The sequence below is a fragment of the Rattus norvegicus genome, chromosome X (assembly GCF_021556685.1).
Source record: "Rattus norvegicus strain SHRSP/BbbUtx chromosome X, alternate assembly SHRSP_T2T, whole genome shotgun sequence".
In the NCBI taxonomy this organism is placed as follows: Eukaryota; Metazoa; Chordata; class Mammalia; order Rodentia; family Muridae; genus Rattus; species Rattus norvegicus.
Window position 1 is genome coordinate 35471594 of NC_141554.1, and position 18252 is coordinate 35489845.

General features: G+C 38.0%; 1 protein-coding gene across 2 annotated transcripts in view; it reads left to right on the forward strand.

Annotated features, from left to right (window-relative positions):
- The window catches only part of Ofd1 (Ofd1 centriole and centriolar satellite protein), a 40769-nt gene that overhangs the window by 747 nt on the left and 21770 nt on the right, over positions 1–18252 (forward strand). Inside the window, exons 3-9 of one of the 2 annotated variants that reach the window (NM_001106961.1) lie at positions 5627–5827; positions 8197–8265; positions 8348–8378; positions 11103–11210; positions 13912–14048; positions 14227–14400; positions 16188–16294. In NM_001106961.1, coding sequence (NP_001100431.1) covers positions 5627–5827; positions 8197–8265; positions 8348–8378; positions 11103–11210; positions 13912–14048; positions 14227–14400; positions 16188–16294 — 827 coding nt within the window. The remainder of the gene's footprint in view (positions 1–5626; positions 5828–8196; positions 8266–8347; positions 8379–11102; positions 11211–13911; positions 14049–14226; positions 14401–16187; positions 16295–18252) is intronic. The other variant, XM_087599589.1, reaches the window with a different exon arrangement.

The window sequence follows — 18252 nt, forward strand, 5'->3', positions numbered from 1 at the left end:
TAAATTCATCCAGAGCTTAGCTTTCTTTTTCTTTTAATAAAAGATTTATTTTATTCATTATAAGTATATCGTGGCTGTCTTCAGAGGGCATCAGATCCCATTATGGTTGTGAGCCACCATGTGGTTGCTGGGAATTGAACTCAGGACCTCGGAAGAGCAGTTCAGTGCTCTTAACCACTGAGCCATCTCTCCAGCCCAGCTTTCTAAATACTGAACAATAGCTTAGTGAGTTACATTCTGAACATGTTGAGTTTCAGTTGTCCTTTTCAAAGAGCATATAATTGATTGATTGAACTGACATTAAGGTAGCACACAATGTGTTTATACATTATGAACACATTACCATAAAACTAAGCAGCTGTTAGAAAACTTGTTCAGTCTAGATTTGACCATGCTATGTATATGTAATGAGAGCAGGAGGGGGACTACTGTGGGGAAAGGACCGGACTGGAGAGGGTAATGGGAAGGTGCATGTGTGCAGAGTACAGCCACATACATGTCTGGAAACGTCAAAATGGTGCCCATTTGCTAACTAAACCATAACCCCATTAACATAGGTTTGCAGTTTTCAGAATTAATATGTGCTTTTAGAGTCTGTGTGATGACACTACATAGAAAATATGAAGGTACTCCTTAACCATGTAACAGTTTGAGAAGTGAAATTTGTTTTTAACCACAGTGGAATGTACCAGGTATATTGGCACAGGTCTTTAATCTCAGCACTTGAGAAACAGAGCCAGGCACATTTCTTGTGAGTTAGAAGGCAGCTGGGCCAAATAGCCAGTGCTAGGTCTGCTGAGACTTCGTAGTGATGCCCTGTCTCAGGAAAAGTAAATACAAATATTTTAGAGTGTGAATATTTAAAATGAATAGCAATTATGTATTAGCACATCTTAAGTTTGGGTAACAGCAAGAGATGGAGTTAGTTAATTCAATGTGTTTACTTACTTGTACCTTTTAGAATTGGAAATTAAGGAAAGGTGATCCTGATATCTCCCACTCTTAATTGTTTTATTAACTTCATAAAAATATTTATAAGACTTGTCTGGAAAATACAGAAAAGCAGAAGAAAGGAAATCATGTATTTTATAACTACAAACTGCTATAGGTGTGTATATCATTTTAAATTTTGTATGAGGAGCCTTTCCCTATTTCTTCAAGTTGCTTGCAATCCTTATTTTCAGTGGCCACAGATTCATCCTGGTCAGTCAGGTCATTTAGGTTGCTGTCTCCTAGTGAATGTGTAGCTTCTACTCAGGTCTCCATATCTTCTGTTTGTTGCACCTACCATTTCCTGCCTAGTCTAGAGAACTCCCCTTTCTGAATCCAAAGGCATGAGCATGCTTTGACCAGTTTGCAGTGTTCTTCTGCTTCCTTCCTGAGTACTGGGGTGTCAGGCCAGGGCCATTGTGCCTTTGGGTAAGAGCATTTTTAGCAGTGTGTCCATATGGCTATGGAGGGATTGTCCTTGTCTATTTCCCAAGCAGTTAGGGAATACTCGTTTCATTGTTGCCCTTTTAGCAGGGTAACACTGGAAAAGATATTACTGCTACATTTTCTGCGTCATTACTTTGATTATTGTACCTTTCTGTCTCTCTATACTTTTTCCATGAGAATGGTTACAGTGGTTGTGTTTTAAGTGTTCTTTCTATAAAATGATTGATCTTCTTTTCAATTTTTGTTGCAGCACTTCACCCTCTTTATTCTGCTTTAATCTGGCTGTACAAGTATTGATATCTAATATTAGATCAAGCCAAACTTTATAAATTCTCATGTCATTGAATGTACTCACTTTTGTGTGATTGTGCACATGTGTGTTCTGGCTCCTGTGTGTGCAGATGCATATGCATGTGTGTGTTGCTGTGTAGGGCAGAGGTCTACCTTAGGTATCTGTGAGCATCTATCTGCCTTGTGTTTTGAGACAGGGTTTCTGTCTCACTGTCCTAAGCTCACTGATTTGGCTAGGCTTGCTGGCTGTTGAGCTCCAGGTATCCTCCTGCCTCCACCGCCCGCCACCAGCCCCCACCTCAGCCCCAGTGCTGGAATTACAAGCACTATCATGCCTAGCTTTTTATGTGTATGGTAGGGATTGAACTCAGGATCTCATGTTTGCACAGAAAGTATTTTATCACCTGAGCCATCTCCTCAGCTTTCACATTTGAAATGTTAGAAAGGCTTGATCGTTTATGTTGGACTCTAACCCATTTATGATTCTGGATTTAACCACCTGGATTGACTATACTTTATTAATCTTTAATATCGACTATAGTTTATTAATCTTTAATATTGAACAATCTTTGCATTCTGGGCATGTCACACTCTAGATTAGACTTGATAGTCCTTCACATCTCAGTTTTATTTGGTCTTGACCAATGCATATCTTTATCTGTACCCTTTTGTGCAAGTCTTGTTCACAGCTTCAGCATGGCTGGTTATTCAGAACATTAGCCCAACGAATGAAAAGCAGAGCACAGTTTTATTTACTCAAATTTAGCTAATTTTACTTTCTTAGTTCAGTGACTGATATAGGTAATCAGTCTGATTTATGGATCTAGTGCTTAAATTTATATTCTTTATTATTTGAAATGAATTTGTATTTATAGTCAACTACAAAGACGTTTATGTATATAGTGCTTTTGTTTGCTTTGTGGTTTTTGCCATAATTTCTGTTGTTTTTGAAACAATGACTTACTATAGTGTCTTAAATTTAGGTGATCCTCCTGCCTCAACCTTCCTCGTGATAGGATTTTAGGCATCTTCTCCTACATTGAATTTAGGTATATATTAAATGAAACTTGTCAAATCATTTGTTTCTTTATTTTTGATCTACTTAAGACCATTTCTGAGATGTACTGGTTAAGATTGACAAATTTTTGTCTCCCACTAAGTTTGTGATAAATGTCCTTTTATGCTATATTTTTAAGGATTTTATTTATGTCTGCCCGAGTGTGTACACATGTGTAGTGTGTGTGCATATAGGTACATGGGGACCTGAACAAGCTGTCTGATCCCTCATGTTGGCAGCTGGCTTATTGCACAGGTACTAGGATGTAAACCCTAATCCTCACGATTATGTAGCATATACTCTTAACCACTTTTTTTGAGACAGGGTTTTTGTAGCCTGGACTGACGAACTGTGTATAGAGCCAAGGACTACCTTAGATTTCCCAGTTTATTTGAATCACTTGTTTAGTTGGTGCTGGAGATCACACCTGAGTCTTATTCATGAAAGGAAAAATACTCTACGAACTGAGATATATCTCTAGCCCTCAAGCTATTTAGGAACATCATATATCTGGGTAAGGGGCGCAGTTGCTCTAATATATGGTATGGGGCCAGATGTTGATGTCAGGTGTCTTCCTCAGTTGCATTTTACCTTACTGTTTTGAGACAGGGTTCCTCATTGAACCTGAAGCTCTCTAATTCAAGTGGACTAGCTGGACTGTCAGCCCCAGGGATCTTCTTGTCTTTACCTTCTCAGCCTGGGATAACAGTTGTTCTCCATTATGCCTGGCTTTTTATGTGGGTCTTGGGGATCAAATTCACATCTTTATGTTTGTAAGGCAAAGTACTTTACTGACTGAGCTATATCTTTAGCCTGCAAAATTTAATTTTGAACAGATTTCCCTGGTGCATTGGCTGCTGGGAAGCTCCAAGGTAATTTTATGACTCCTACTAGCAAGTACCTTTTGCTTTTTGTGGTTGCCAAGATGGCAATTCATTTATAATTGCCATTTCAGTTTGTCTTGCTCTTATTTCCCTTTCAGCACACAACACCACTCATTTTTTCTTTTAGAAGATATCCTAAATTCTTCTGTTAATTAAGCTGGGACCGAACAGCTCATTTTCTCAGTATATTATGAATGTAATTAAGGTACTTCTAAATTTGGTTGGTGAAAGATGCGGCATCCTCCCTTTTTCTTCTTTCCTTTTTGCTTTACCATGTTAGGCTGTGAATGATTGATAATGGCAAGTGTGTGTATTCTGTTCAGTGTAAATGCCTTTTTAAGTAGAGGATTTTAGATGTATCACATGTTCTGTCATGGTACTTATATATACACCATTATTGTGTAGGACTATTTTCTGAGCCAAACTCCTACCATCTTCAGGAACTGAGCTGGATCATCAAAGCTAGGCTGACATCCTTCCATGGGACCTTCTCTTGAATATCCAGTCACTTCTCTCTAGTAGTTGTTTGCAGTTCTACTCTGATTGTACATGGCCCCATTCTCAGGCAGGGGCTAGAGTATATAGATTGGGAAAAGAATCGTCATAATGGGTGGAGAATTCATTTGCTGTGACTGCTTATATACTCCTACATATAATACACCTCACTCATTTCTCTGTAAGCAGACCTAATAAACTCAGTTGCTCCCCAGAGTGAACTTTAATACATCATTTGTCCTTGGGACTGTAGAGAGAGGGGTAGATGCCATTTTTGTCTCCTAGGAACGTGATTTTAGCAGCAGTCATTCTACCATAGTCAAGGATAGAAGAAAGAGCTAAAGACCCCTTTTGAGGCTTCATTGTATTAAATAATGATATTTCGTTTCATACAGAACCTCAAGAATCTAGGCAGCTTGCTGCTAAGTTAAGCACAGCTGTACATTTGAAAGCTATGTGCAAAAAACTACTTGAAATTTAGTAGTCTCATTAATTTAGGAGATTTTCTTATAATTCAAATGAATAAGCAAGCCAGTGTTGTAACATGAAGAAAATTATCTACTGTGACCCTCTATTTTCTCATTTATCAGTGGTGAGAAATTTATTTTCCAGTGGCTTGACATATGAATGAATACCCTATATGATAGTGCATTTGTTTTCTTTTTGTAAAAGAATGCCTGTGTATATGCATGGCTGCACACATTTCCATATGTGACAGTCAGAGGCAACTTTTTCAGAGTCCGTTCTTTTCCTCCATCTCAGATACCAGTATCAGATGATTCAGATCATCTGGCTTACATGTCAAGTGCCTTTGTTCTTGGAGAAATCTTGCCAGTAGTTTTTTGTTTTTTGTTTTTGTTTGTTTTTTGTTTTGTTTTATTTTTTGATAAGCTTTCCTGGGGCTTACTAGATTTCTGCCTGTATGTTACTTCTTATGTTAGTTTAAGCTGAGTGTGGTGGCTCAGGCCTTTATTCCCAGCACTTGGGAGGTAGAAGCAGGTAGATCTCTGAGTTCGAAGCCAGACAGATCCATCTACAGAGTGAGTTTCAGCACAGCCAGGGAACCCTGTCCTGGGAAACAAACAAACAAAAAACAACTAAGTTTTATTTTGATTAATACTATACCAGTACTTTCATGGACTGCCACAGTCCACAGTTGGGATGAAGTGGCAGAACTTTCCCTTTGGCTGGATTTCCTGATAACAAACAGTTGAAATTGCTTTTAGAGAGGTCAAGTTATGATTGGTGGACAGTGATGGAGGAAGCTGAGGAAAGAAAGCTTTTGCCCAAGTCCACTGAGGGTAAGAGAAATTGTGAAAGAAGTGGTTCCTACCTTCTGCCTATAGATCCAGAGTCGTTTTGAAAATTAGAAAGAGTTCAGTGAATGGGACAGATCTGTGTATATGTTTATTCTGGTGAAATGTAATTTAATTTGCCGTTTTTTCCCCTGTTTTTACACTAGACACAACTCCGAAACCAGTTAGTTCATGAATTGATGCATCCTGTACTGAGTGGAGAAGTGAAGCCCCCTTCCATTTCAGTGGAAGGGAGTTCCCTACTAATAGGCGCTTCTAACTCGCTGGTGGCAGATCACTTACAAAGATGTGGCTATGAGTATTCACTTTCTGTTTTCTTTCCAGAAAGTGGTTTGGCAAAAGAAAAGGTAAAGTCTGGTGGTTTTGAATTTCCCTTTGACAGTTTTTCCCTCTAGTAACTGTGAAGTGCTGCATAATTACCCTGCTTGTCCCTTGACTGGCTGGCTTCATTTCTTGTTCATCGTTGATGCCATTCCTGCATAAAACATACTCTCTTAGATAACAAATGGGTACCAAATGTGGCTGTTGTTAATGCTTTGGTGTTTCAGTCTTTTGTAAAATAGTGATGTGTGGAATCACTAAATATTTTGGAGCTAAAAATAATGTTACGTTCCACGTGGCTTAATAAACTGGTAACTGCCATTTCTGTAATATTGACTGGGAAACTGATAGTGTACTAAGTGCACTGCTGGCAGCACGTGTGTTTCAGATGAAGATCCAGACTGTAGACGGGTAAAGCGATTTTGATTTACACACAGTGAGTAGCTTCTAAATAGCATTATAAGACAGAACATTTTGATTTCTAACGTGTTCCTTTTAGATTACTGCAGATATTCCTCTGCTTTGTAGTTACAGAAGAGACATACAAAATGAGTAATTTAAGAAAATCTATAAAGTTCCCAACTATAAAAGCACATGTCTTATGGTTTAGTCACTGATGATTTTAATTAGTTCTCACCGTCACTGAACATAATAATCCAATTTATTAATTACTTTAAAGTCACATTTAACAAACATTCTCAGTACTTGTATATTATCTAAAATAGAATTTTGTTTTTGGAATGATTTTAGGTTTGCAGTACAATTGATTGTGGTTTTCATAATACTCTCCTCACCCCACTGTCCCACACTGTCAATATCCCTCATCTACGGTTAGGTTGGCAGCAGTCACCTATCCCAAATTGACACTTATTTGTCTGTCAATCAAGTCTATCTTTTACAATAGGGTTCATTTCTGGTGGGGTTTTTTTTGTGTGTGTGTGTGTGGATGTGTTGTTTGTAATCATCCAAAAGTTTTAAGAAATATGAACAATCTTGATATTCTAAAGAATGATTGACTTTGAATATGCTGTACTTTATTAACAACTGTATTCACCTTGACAGCATAAATAATTTATGTTTTAAAGTAGGCATGGGGGCACACATGTGTAATCTCAAATTTTAGGTAATCTTGGTGAGACTTATGCCAACCTGATATACATAATATGACACTGGCTTAAAACAAGAATTCATTTTTAGCTCATTGTCTAGTAGTGTTTTATAGTTTACTGTGTAATAGTTATATAATTATAGTAATAGTTAAGCCAGTTCATATCATTAGTAGTTTCTAATACATAAATGCCAACCAGAACTTTTTCTTTAAAGGGAAACTACTTGAAAATACATTGTATCTGTGTTCTAGTACATGATACATACTGTACAGAAATATGTATGTTAAGAATAATTGTGTGATTAAAAATGTTTTAGGCACACAATAGTCATTATCATAAGAATAGTAAAACCTTGAGTTTATTTACATTTTTAAATACCTGTAAGGATCCTGAAATTTATTCATATAGCCACTGGTTAACTAGATAATTGAGTGTTATCTGTAAAGCATTAATCATTTCTTGCATTCCTGTTAGTATTGGGAGGTTATTTCATTTAAGATATTTTATCTGGGCAGGCAAGATCACTTAGTAGATATAGGTACTTGTTATAAAGGTTTGATGACCTGTGGTAGAGTCCCAGGACCCACATGGTAGAGGGATTAAACTAATTTCCTACAAATTGTTCTCTGATTTTCACATGTTTACCATAGGATGTTCATGTCCTCCTAATACACACATATACACTAAATAAATGTAATTTAAAAAGTAACAAACTATTTGATCTTTTGACCTTAATATATTTATTGTAACTTGTTAACATAAAAGCCTTCCTTTTATATTATTGGGTTAACTGTAATATTATTTTAAATCTGAAATTAGTCTTAAATTTATATTCGGTAACATCTTCATCATTTAAACTTGTCCACAAGGGCACCTGTCTTAGTTAGGGTTTCATTGCTGTGAAGAGACTCCATGACCAAGGCTACTCTTACAAAGGGCAGCATTTCATTGGGGCTGCTCACAGTTTCAGAGGTTCAGTCCATTATCATCATGGCCAGGAGCATGGCAGCATCCAGACAGGCATCGTTCAGGAGCAGGAGTTGAGTGAGAGTCCTATATCTTGATCTGAAGGCAGCCAGGAGGGGACTTTCTTCAGCAGGAAGCGCTTTTCTTGGGAAGAGCTTAAGCATAGGACCTGAAAGCCTACCCCCACAATAAGAAACTTCCTCCAGCAAGACCATGCCTACTCTAACAAGGCCACAACTCCTATTAGTGTCGCTTCCCATGGGCCAAGCATATTCAAACCACCATAGCTACTTAATCTTTTTTTCTTTTTTCTCTTTAAGATATTTACTATGCAGGATTTACTACAACTCATTCGGATTAACCCTTCATCCAGTCTCTATAAATCATTGGTAAGATTGTTTTTATGATCTACTTTGATTTGCTACTTTTATAAATGAGCAATTAATAAAGGTAAATATTTTCTTTTAACAGATTTCAGGATTTGATAAAGACAACCAAAAAGGTAGGAGCTGTCATCTTTGTGGGGAATAGCAAGATCTTTAAATGTGCTGCTGTTTATAAAAATGCGAAGCTTGTGGTTATCAGGGAGAAGAATAGGAAATTTAATTAGAATGAAAATAATAAGCAACCATTCACATACTATGCTGGTAAAAATGGGTTATTTCTCTCACATTTCTCTCTATTTAATAAGTCTTAGATATTCAAGGAAGGACACTGCAGACAGTAGTCGAGTGTAGCGTGAAGGTGCTGTTTACAGAATACCCGCTGTTTAGAATATTTAACAAAACAATAAACATGCAGTAACTCCCTCCCCTGAAAAAAACTAGTATGTGAGTTGACTATCTTCATATATTAGCTATCCCCCTCAAATGAAATTTATGAAGTCTTAAATGTATTAGTAGTTTCTTTCAGATATCTATGGGTTTTTTTTGTAAATTGTTTATACTTTCTTGATAAGTTGCCTCACCCCTGACCTTGATACTGGCCTTTCATATAGTATACTGTTACTATGGTTGCTGGCCTGTATTTCACACTTGGTGATGGGCTTTGTGTCTTAAACATAACCTGGCAACTTGACTGCCAGTGACAGTTCATCATTTGCTCTTTTTAAGTAGTCTGTGACATGTTGCTCTGGGCCTTTTGTGTTAGGACGTTTGCCTAGCCATCCCAGCTAGGATGTTCATAAGTTGGAACTTAAGAAGCAAACATTTGCATGTCTACTTTCAACCAGCTATTAGTCTTTGACTTAATTGCCAAGTTTCTTAGAAGTAATGTTCGCAACAGGTGAGTAAATTGGCTTACAAGATGTTCTAGGCTTCCTGCAACGGTGGTCATCCCTATTGAATTTCATTATGGCAACTGACCCTACGTCCCACAGTGAATTAGCTTCCAAAGGCTAAAGCTGGATTAGTTTGTACAAATGTGTTGGGCAGTCTAAATTCAAGTGAATTATTATTCAAAATAAAAAGATGACTATCTTTTATCCCATTCTGCTAAGTAAATGAATAGATAAGACCCTACATTCCGAACTTTAAGGCAGTATGCTATTTAGTATACCTCTGCTTTTAATGGGAATGCCTATCTCTGCTGTCTCATGTGGTGGCCACTAAGGTCATGTGATACTTGAAATAGGGCTACTTACTCTGACTGAACAGTGTACTTGATTTTAGCTGAATTTAAGTTCAGTTACATGGCTGCCATACTAGAAAGCACTCCTTAGACTATGTCACTAATAGCTGTTGACATAATATTGAGAAGGAAATTTCGAGCTTGAAACAATATTTAGGAATAATCCACTTTACTATAGATGTTTATATTATTTTTAAAAGATTATTGCCCATGTTTCCATAGTCTACTTAAGTGCTTCTGATTCTGCAAACATCTGACTAATATCTGCTACCAGCTTACTATGATAAAAATCTCTGGAACACAGAGAAACTGAGTAGCAATTCTGTTATGCATCCAAGTACCAAAGGGTAGAGCTCTCTTTGGCTAACCATTAACCTTTTGTTAATTTTGGCAAAAATCAGTACAAGGAGAACTTCAATTCAAATTTAGGAGATTAAGTGATCGCTGGATGGAATATAGACTGTGGCCAAACAGCGTTACTGTAATGTTCTCACTTGGACTCAGAGAATGCTGAGCTTCTTAACTTTGAAAATTAGTGGAGCCTAACAGTTGAATTAGACTGTATTGTGTGTGATAGTTATTTGCATAGGACTTAGTAATAATTGTGAAATTTCAGTCACGTCTACAGGTAGTAGAGAATAAGAGCCAACATTCTCATTGTTAAGAATGGGAATTTGGGCCATTGAGATGGGTCAGCACATAAAGGTACCTGTTGTCAATCCTGACTATGTGAGTTCGGTTTCCAGGATCCACATGGTGGAAGAAGAGAACTGACTCCCATTATGAATGAGAGTATAGGTAGTTAGTGTGTGATTTTTATATAATGGAGTATTGTGTTGGTAAATGGAAGTTAAAGGAAGCTACAGCTGTGGGAGTAGAGTTTTAAAATCTTTAGTAGAAAGGGATAAAAGATTGTATTTTGGCTGATGAAGGAGTTCTTTTAACTTTAGATCATTTTTAAAGAACATATTTAAATCTTTATTAAAGGAGACTCAGTTGTTGCTTGCTTTTTGCTGTAAGAAACAGTAAGTGTGTATCATATATACTTTGTGCCCTTACTTAAAGGCAGTGTCAATTGAAAATGCCTAGGTTAAAATATGGGGACACTAACAAATTGCTCTCCTAGATTCCCATGTCAGCATTGACATTATCAGTGATTTTATGCCAGGGCTACAATGTTATGCAGAAAATGTCTCTCTCTTATGTTATTAATTTGCATTTACTTATGGGTTTTGTGTATTTGTTTAACATTTAAAAGGTATTCATGTTTTTTCAATTTAAATTTTTTTCCTGTGAACTTTGTCCATGTCTTTTCTATTTTTTTGTTTTACTGATTTGTAAGAGTTCTTTGACATTACAATGAGACATCCGTCTTTCCCTATATATCATTTGTCTTTTGAGTTTATTTTATGCCATTTGTAAATTTATATTTTTTTTTGTGGTTATAGCGATCTCTATTTCTTTTAAGATTTATATCATGCTTGGAAAGACCTTTCCTTGGTAATCAAATGATAATGCTATAACTCGACTCATAAACAGCAATAAAGCAATAGTCGAATGATGTTCTGAAACAAAACTATATATGTTATACGTTTAGGTTTTCTTATGAGTTTCTTAAAGGAGTTGGCAGAATATCATCAAACTAAAGAGAGCTGTGATGTGGAAACTCAGACAAGCACCACATTTCCTAGCCAAGTGTCCCTAGGTAATTATACCTTCTTTCTTCAATTCTGCTAGCTATCTTGTTATTATTTTTGTTTTTGCTTGATTATTTTACAAACAGGATCTCACTATTTAGCCCTGGCTGGATTTGAATTCACTTTGTAAATGGATCTGGCCTCAAGCTGTTGATTGTCTTGCCTCTGCATCCTCTGAGTGCCAGTATTTACAGATGCATAACACCTTACTTAGCCTTGTTTTTTTTTTTTAAAATATCATAATATATGTTTTTTTCTTTGATCTGGAAAAATGCTGCCTATACGTAGGTGACAAAGAAATTCATTTTTCTGGAATTGTGATGCTGGAGGGAGTAGGAATTTCTTTCCACTCTCATAATCTGTTCTTCTGAATTCTAGGGCTACACTGACTGTCCACTCTTATAGGGATGCCAAGATCCAGGTTCTTCCTTACTTGTGGAGTTTAACCTGTCTTAACTGTGAAACTCAGGTGTTCTCTGACTCTATTTTTAGCCATTAAATTGGTATATGTTTTGGTCAGTGTTCTGCTGCTGTGAAGAAATGTGTTTTAGTTGGGGCCTGCTTGCAGTTTCAGAGGTTTAGTCCATTGTCATCATGGTGGGGAGCATGGCAGCACACAGGCAGATATGGAGCTGGAGAAGTAGTTGAGAGTTCTACATTAAGATCTGCAGGCTGTAGGAAGAAAGAGCTCCTGAGCCTGGCTTGGGTTTTTGAACCCTCAAAGTCCAGCCTCAGTGACAGTGACTTCCTCTAACAAGGCCATACCTTCTAATCCTTTCAAATAGTGTTACTCCTTGGTTACTAAGCATTCAAATATATGAACCCATGGTAGGGGGGTGGAGTATTTTTATTCAGACCACCACAATATGTTATAAACTGTTTGCAAAGAGTTAGAGAAGTCTTTGTCCCATCATTTCATTGTATAGTTGAAACTGAGGTCCTCAGTGAGGAGCTCGACTTGGAAACCTCCATTTGGATAGAGTCCAATATCTTTGGTCCAAGGCCTAGAGATTTTGTACTCAATACCTTTTTCTAGTGTCTTCTACCTGTGTTATCTAGTTTTTATTGTCAACTTGACACAAGCTAGAGTTGGCTTAGAAGAAGATCCTCCACTGAACAATTGCCTCCATCAGATTGGGCTATGGGTATGTCTGTGGGAAATTGTTTTGTACAATGTGGGAGGGCCTGGCCCACTGTGTGCAGCACCATTTCTAGGTTGGGGTCCTGTTCTCGCTAGAAAATTTAGTATAAGCCAAGGAACAAGGTAGTAAGCATTTCTCTGTGTTTCTGCTGGACTGTGACCTGGAGTATAAGCTGCAAATATAAGCCATTTTATTCCCTAGTTGCTTTTGGTCATGGTGCTTGTCACAGCAACCAAGCAAAGGAGAACTACCTTTTGGTTTTATGTCAAAAGAGATGGAAAGCAGTTATCTATACTGATGTGCTTAATCATCTTTTTGGCTCATCGTTAGTAGTGCCTTTTAACTTAGAGGAAGATAAGGTATCCATCATTTACAAAGCGATATTCTCCAGCTAGGCCCTTAAGTATAGTTTTAATACCATTAGCAAAATATGTTATCATTGTAAATGAGAGCTTTCCAGTAACACAAAACACTAGAAAAATTTAAATTTCCTAATGGCTACATTTAAAAAATGGAAACAGGTGAAATTTATCTTAATTATTTAACCCAAAGCATTCAAGATATTTCCTCAAGCAAATAGTATAAAAACATTAGTGAAATATTTCACATTCATTTTTTAAGGCAATTCTTGGAGATCTACTGTGTTATTTTTACTATACTCGGATTGATGTCATTTCAAATACTCAGTGATACCATGTGACTAGAAAGTCTTGTCTTATTCTGTGTGGTTAAGGCTTATTTGGAAAATAAGTGGCTGGAAAAACATGGCCACAATTGTGCCTGTCAAAAACACTCAGTATTGGGATTGGGGATTTAGCTCAGTGGTAGAGTGCTTGCCTAGCAAGCACAAGGCCCTGGGTTCGGTCCCCAGCTCCAGAAAAAGAAAAAAGAAAAAGAGCCCGGGACACTATACAGAAAAAACACTCAGTATTTTAATCTACTCTTGCTATCCTTTTCTTTCCATGTGTGCTCTGAAGGTGATTTTTGTGTGTGTGTGCATGGGATTGTACTCCATGTTCAGGTTTATTCTCTGCCTCATATTGGGTTTGGCTCTCTGGTTAGTTTAAGGGCCAAGGGCCTCCTAGAAAAAGATCCGGTGTGAGAAAGTCAGCAGGCCTCAACTTGAGCCTGGTTGTGCTATAGTTGCTTAACCCTCCTTATCTGTAAAAGACAAGAAGAATTAAAGTACATAGTTTTTATACTTCTAAAGTCCTTGTTTTGAATGTGTGTCAACCTTAATTCAACTCTAATTCAAGCTTTGTGCACTTAAAAACTGAGAAGAGATTGATTTATACTTGTCCCCCCAATTTATTATCAATCTTTCCAAACATGCAGAACAGTTGAAACAATGTTATGGTGTCTATTTGCCTACACAGTGCTACTGTGATACTTGCATTCTACTTGTTTATCACTTAGCTCTCTGCTTGGTTCGGTCTTTGAATCTATTTCAAAGTAGGTAGCAGACATCTCTGCACTCCCCTTTTAGTACAGTCTGCTTTGGGCCTCTTGTATAGCGTACTGAGTTGATTTTATATTTCCTAATTGGCTGTGTTATTTTTTTTAATAGCCGAGAAGTTTCAGCTTATCGATGATCAATTTGCAGAAGCTTTTCCACATCGTCCCAAGCTAGAATCTTTAGAGACCAAGTTAAATGAGTATAAGAAAGAAATACAGCAGCAGCTTCAGGTAGAAATGTGTCAGAAGGTAAGCTGTAGTCCTCGCTGCTGTTGATGAGAGCCAGGCCCACTTACCTTCTCTACTGCTTTAACGTTGGCTACGTGGGGGGAAATCTAGACCCTTTTTATTAAGGGATGGAGTGAATGAGGGGTGTATTTGTACTCTTTTTAAGGAACTATTTTTAGTCTTTCTGCTCGATTCATAGCTGAAGTATTTTAGAGAAGCTGAAATAACTAAAGTTAGGATGGAAGAGAAAAGAAAATATGAAAAGGAATTGGCTGAGTTCCGGAATGAATTTGAAAGAACTTGTCAAGCAAAAAATGAAGCCCTCATTTCTCAGGAAAAGAACACTCTGGAAAGAATCAAAAAGCACCAAGAGGTAATATGTAGTAATACTTTACTGGGTGTCTCTGTCCTGCTGTTAGTAGCTTTGTAGAATGATCTAGAAAGGGCTTCGGATGGAGCAAGGCTCTCGAGGGGCAGGTGGGACTCCTGTTAGGAATACAGAGAAGGCTGAGCACTGGCAAGCTCAGGGAAACTTTGCTCAGCAGTGGTCAAAAAGAAAGAACTGGGGTGAATGTTTACACTGATTAGGAGACACTCTCAGTCTTGCCAGGCAAATTGAAGAGGGCTTTAAGGAGAGGCTTGGAGGTAGTTTCTGTGGATGAGTGGGAGTAGTTCTTTAAAACACAGAGGATGTTACCATTGCAGCACCCAGCCAAGGCAGGAGCCAGAAAGTGGCAGAGCAAACCATATGCTTAGACAAGAGGCTTCTGTTCTGGCTCTGAGGAGGGTTTATCATGTATGAGCACCTGCTCGCCCCTTTCTGTGACGGTGGGAAGGTAGAAGTGATTGAGAAATGGTGTTTTGCTAAACTTAATTTGACCTGAGAAAGGCAGCCTCAAGACTTAAAAACCTTGGTGCTCTGCTAAGGGGATGAAGAGATCAAAGAGAAGCAGGTAAGAACGTGGGTGGCCCCATCCTGAAGGAAATGAAGGGATACTTGGCAGTCACAGGAGTAGGCTGTGTTCAGAGTTGCCTAGTCACATTTCAGGCAGATCTCCTTCAGGAAAACCCCTTTGTTTGCTAAGAGAATGTCTTCAGTCAAACAGGACCCGCACCACTGTTTTCAGTGTTTATCTAGAGCAGTTATTAGAAAATGTTCAAAATAGGAGTGCTTCCCCCTAGAGTTCACCCTTGCTGGCTCTTTTCAATAAGGCCTGTTATCCAGCATGATATAGGTAGGACCTCTGAAGTATGTATCTAGATTATCTAGGAAATGAACTATTTTCATCTATGAAAATAGGCATAGATGTTTAAGATACTGGGCTATGTTTAGACTAACAACTTTACTTTCAGCTTGGTGACTGCCTAGATCCTCATTTAGTTAGTAGTACCAGAAAGTATTAAAGATTATCATCCTCTTTGGCTACACCATGCCTTTCGATGCTTGTCCACCTCTCTCCCTATTAAGGCTGTATTGTTCTACTTCAAAGACCTACCTTGATGTCACCTCAGTGGCTTCTTCCCCAGCTCACTGAATGGCTCATACATGTGTTATTTCTGCATGTGGTCATTGTATACTTAAGTTATGAAATCATTACATCCTTGAGTGATTATTTTTCTCTCTCTCAACCAAATTGTGAGCTCTGTTAAGATGAGGAACTTTTCTGCTCCTGGTGGGGTTGGTTCACTGATGGGATGGCTCATTCACTTGGGAGTTCACCTGAGCCTATAACTGGAATCAGAATGATCTCTAAACAAACATTTAGGTACCATCATCAATCACCAAGGGGATTATCTTCTTTGGGAATTTCATTACTAAATATGCATATTTAAAGTTTTTCTGGCTGTACTTACTAAATTTTTGAGTAAGGGAATATGGGGGATGCTAAAGCGCTATACTAGGGTGTTAGGAATCTATATTCCTAACAATGGCAGTGTAGTTTACCATTCACTGAGGGGCTAATTGTTTTGTGTACAAGAATACATTTTTGTGCAACTACAAAATAACTTTAAAACCAAATGTTCATTGAAGTCTCTTTGAGGAGAAATTGTTACCCTAAGTATCTGTAGCTTTCATTGTGTTCTAGAATAAGGGTGTCTGAGTTGCAGTGTTTTATTTAACTTTGCTTGCTTGCTAAAAGTAAATGCTTTCCTATGCAGATGGAAACAAAAGAAATTTATGCTCAGAGACAGCTTCTACTAAATGATATAGATTTGCTTAGAGGTAGAGAAGCAGAGCTGAAGGAACGAATCGAAGCTTTTGAATTGTAAGTAATACGTGTTCTTTTTGGATATGAAAAGGTTATACTAAGTATTATGTCTAAATTTCCTAGCCTTTTCTAAAAGATCGTGTGTGTGTGTGTGTGTGTGTGTGTGTGTGTGTGTGTGTGTGTGTGTGTGTGTGTTGCCTGTAAGGGTACATGTAGGTGCACTTACCCATGTATGTCTCTGAAGGTCAGAGGTCAATGTGAGGTAGTTTCTATGATCTTTCATCATCATATTTTTTTCTGGGTCTTTCATTGGTTGGCCTGAAGCTCAGTGATTGACTACAGTAGCTGGACAGCAAGCTTTGGGCATCAGAGTGTCTCTGTCATTTCCCACACCATGCCTGTGGGTATTTGGGATCTGAATACAGGTCCTCATGCATTCACAGCACTCACTTTATTTACTGAGTTTTCTCCCCAGCTAAATAAAAGCCTAGTGTGGTAGTATATGTCTGTAATCCCAGTACTTTGGAAGGATGAGACAGAATGATTTCCATGAGTTTGAGACCAATTTCAGCTCCATGGTGAGTTCTAGACCAGCCTGCATATTTGAATCAGGTATTCAGACCTGCTACTGTACTGAAAAAAATGAAATAGAATAGTCCAACTTAACTTGTCAATGGATGGAGCTATTTCTCATGGTGTTAATACCCTGTCTAAAAACGAACAAAACAAAATTGCCTGGGAGAGTTCCTGGCTCTGAAGGTGATATCAACTGGTTTAGAAGATATAACTTGGGGTTTTTCTTCTAAAGTATTAGATTGTTAGTTGGAAACCATGGAGAAATATTTCTGTCAGACTCCCTTGAAGCTGGACAACCTGGATGCTCTCCTAATGTTTCTATAAATTCTGTGCTTTGCAGCTACCTTTAATTATCAGCTCTGATAGTCTCTTGTATGTAGCTAAGTTCCAGGCATCCTGGCCTGCTCCATTTACCTACTTTGTACTCCACTAAGGAACTCTGTTCTAACTTGGCTCATCTGGTATGGAACCATGTCCTATGATGGGGTAGGGGTGCCACTGAATGTTTTCTAAGTGCGCAGGTTGCTTCATCTTTCAGTTCTTCCTGGGACTGCTAGCAAGCTCACAACCTATAGTGTGCATGTAATTTTTCCCCAGTTAGACCTTGCTATTAGCATTCATATATGTTCTTCAGAAGTCTTAGTACATTAAAAAAATTGTCACTATCTGTATTGGTATTGTTTTCTCACTTTTGTAGGCTCAGTTCATTTGATTTCTTCTCTCCTTAACTTTTTATATCCACTTCTGTTCTCCCCTCCTTCTAAGCATTCAAGTACATTAAGTGTATTTTTCTGCTCCCTGACTTTCCGGGTTAGCCAGCAGAGGGTGCTGGTGCCTACACCTGCAGCTTTTGCTTAGTGCTTGAACCAGTGAGCTTTGGGTTGTGGTTCTTAGAACGGCTTGTTCTCTGCAGCACCTGGGAAGTAGAGAGCTGCTAGTACCACTCATTTAGTCTTACTAGGAGGACCTTGTGGGGTTAGTGTATAGTAAGAATATGACTTCTTCCTCCCCCCATCTCTTCTTCTCTTAATTCCCTTCTGTCATTCCCTTTTTTCAGTATTTAATCAATAGATTATGAAATATTGAAAGCAGGTCTTAAGCCTTTAGTATCTATGGGCTAGTGAATTAGATCCAGCAGTTGTAAACAGTATTACAGAACAGTTATATGTGTAAACTAACTTTTGCTTGTGCTTTTGTAATATTCTTCTAAATTGATTATGACCACTTACCATCTATAGCCAGGTTTTTGTTTTGTTTTAGTTTGTTGTTTTGGTTTTGGGGTTTTTTGAGCTATGTTTTCATTTTGTTTTTAACCCTGGCTTACCTGAAACTCACTATGTACACCAGGCTGGCCTTGGACTTGCAATGATCCTTCTGTTTCTGTCTGTCTGGTGTTAGAATTATGAGCATGGGCTCACGATGTAACCAGTATGTATGTG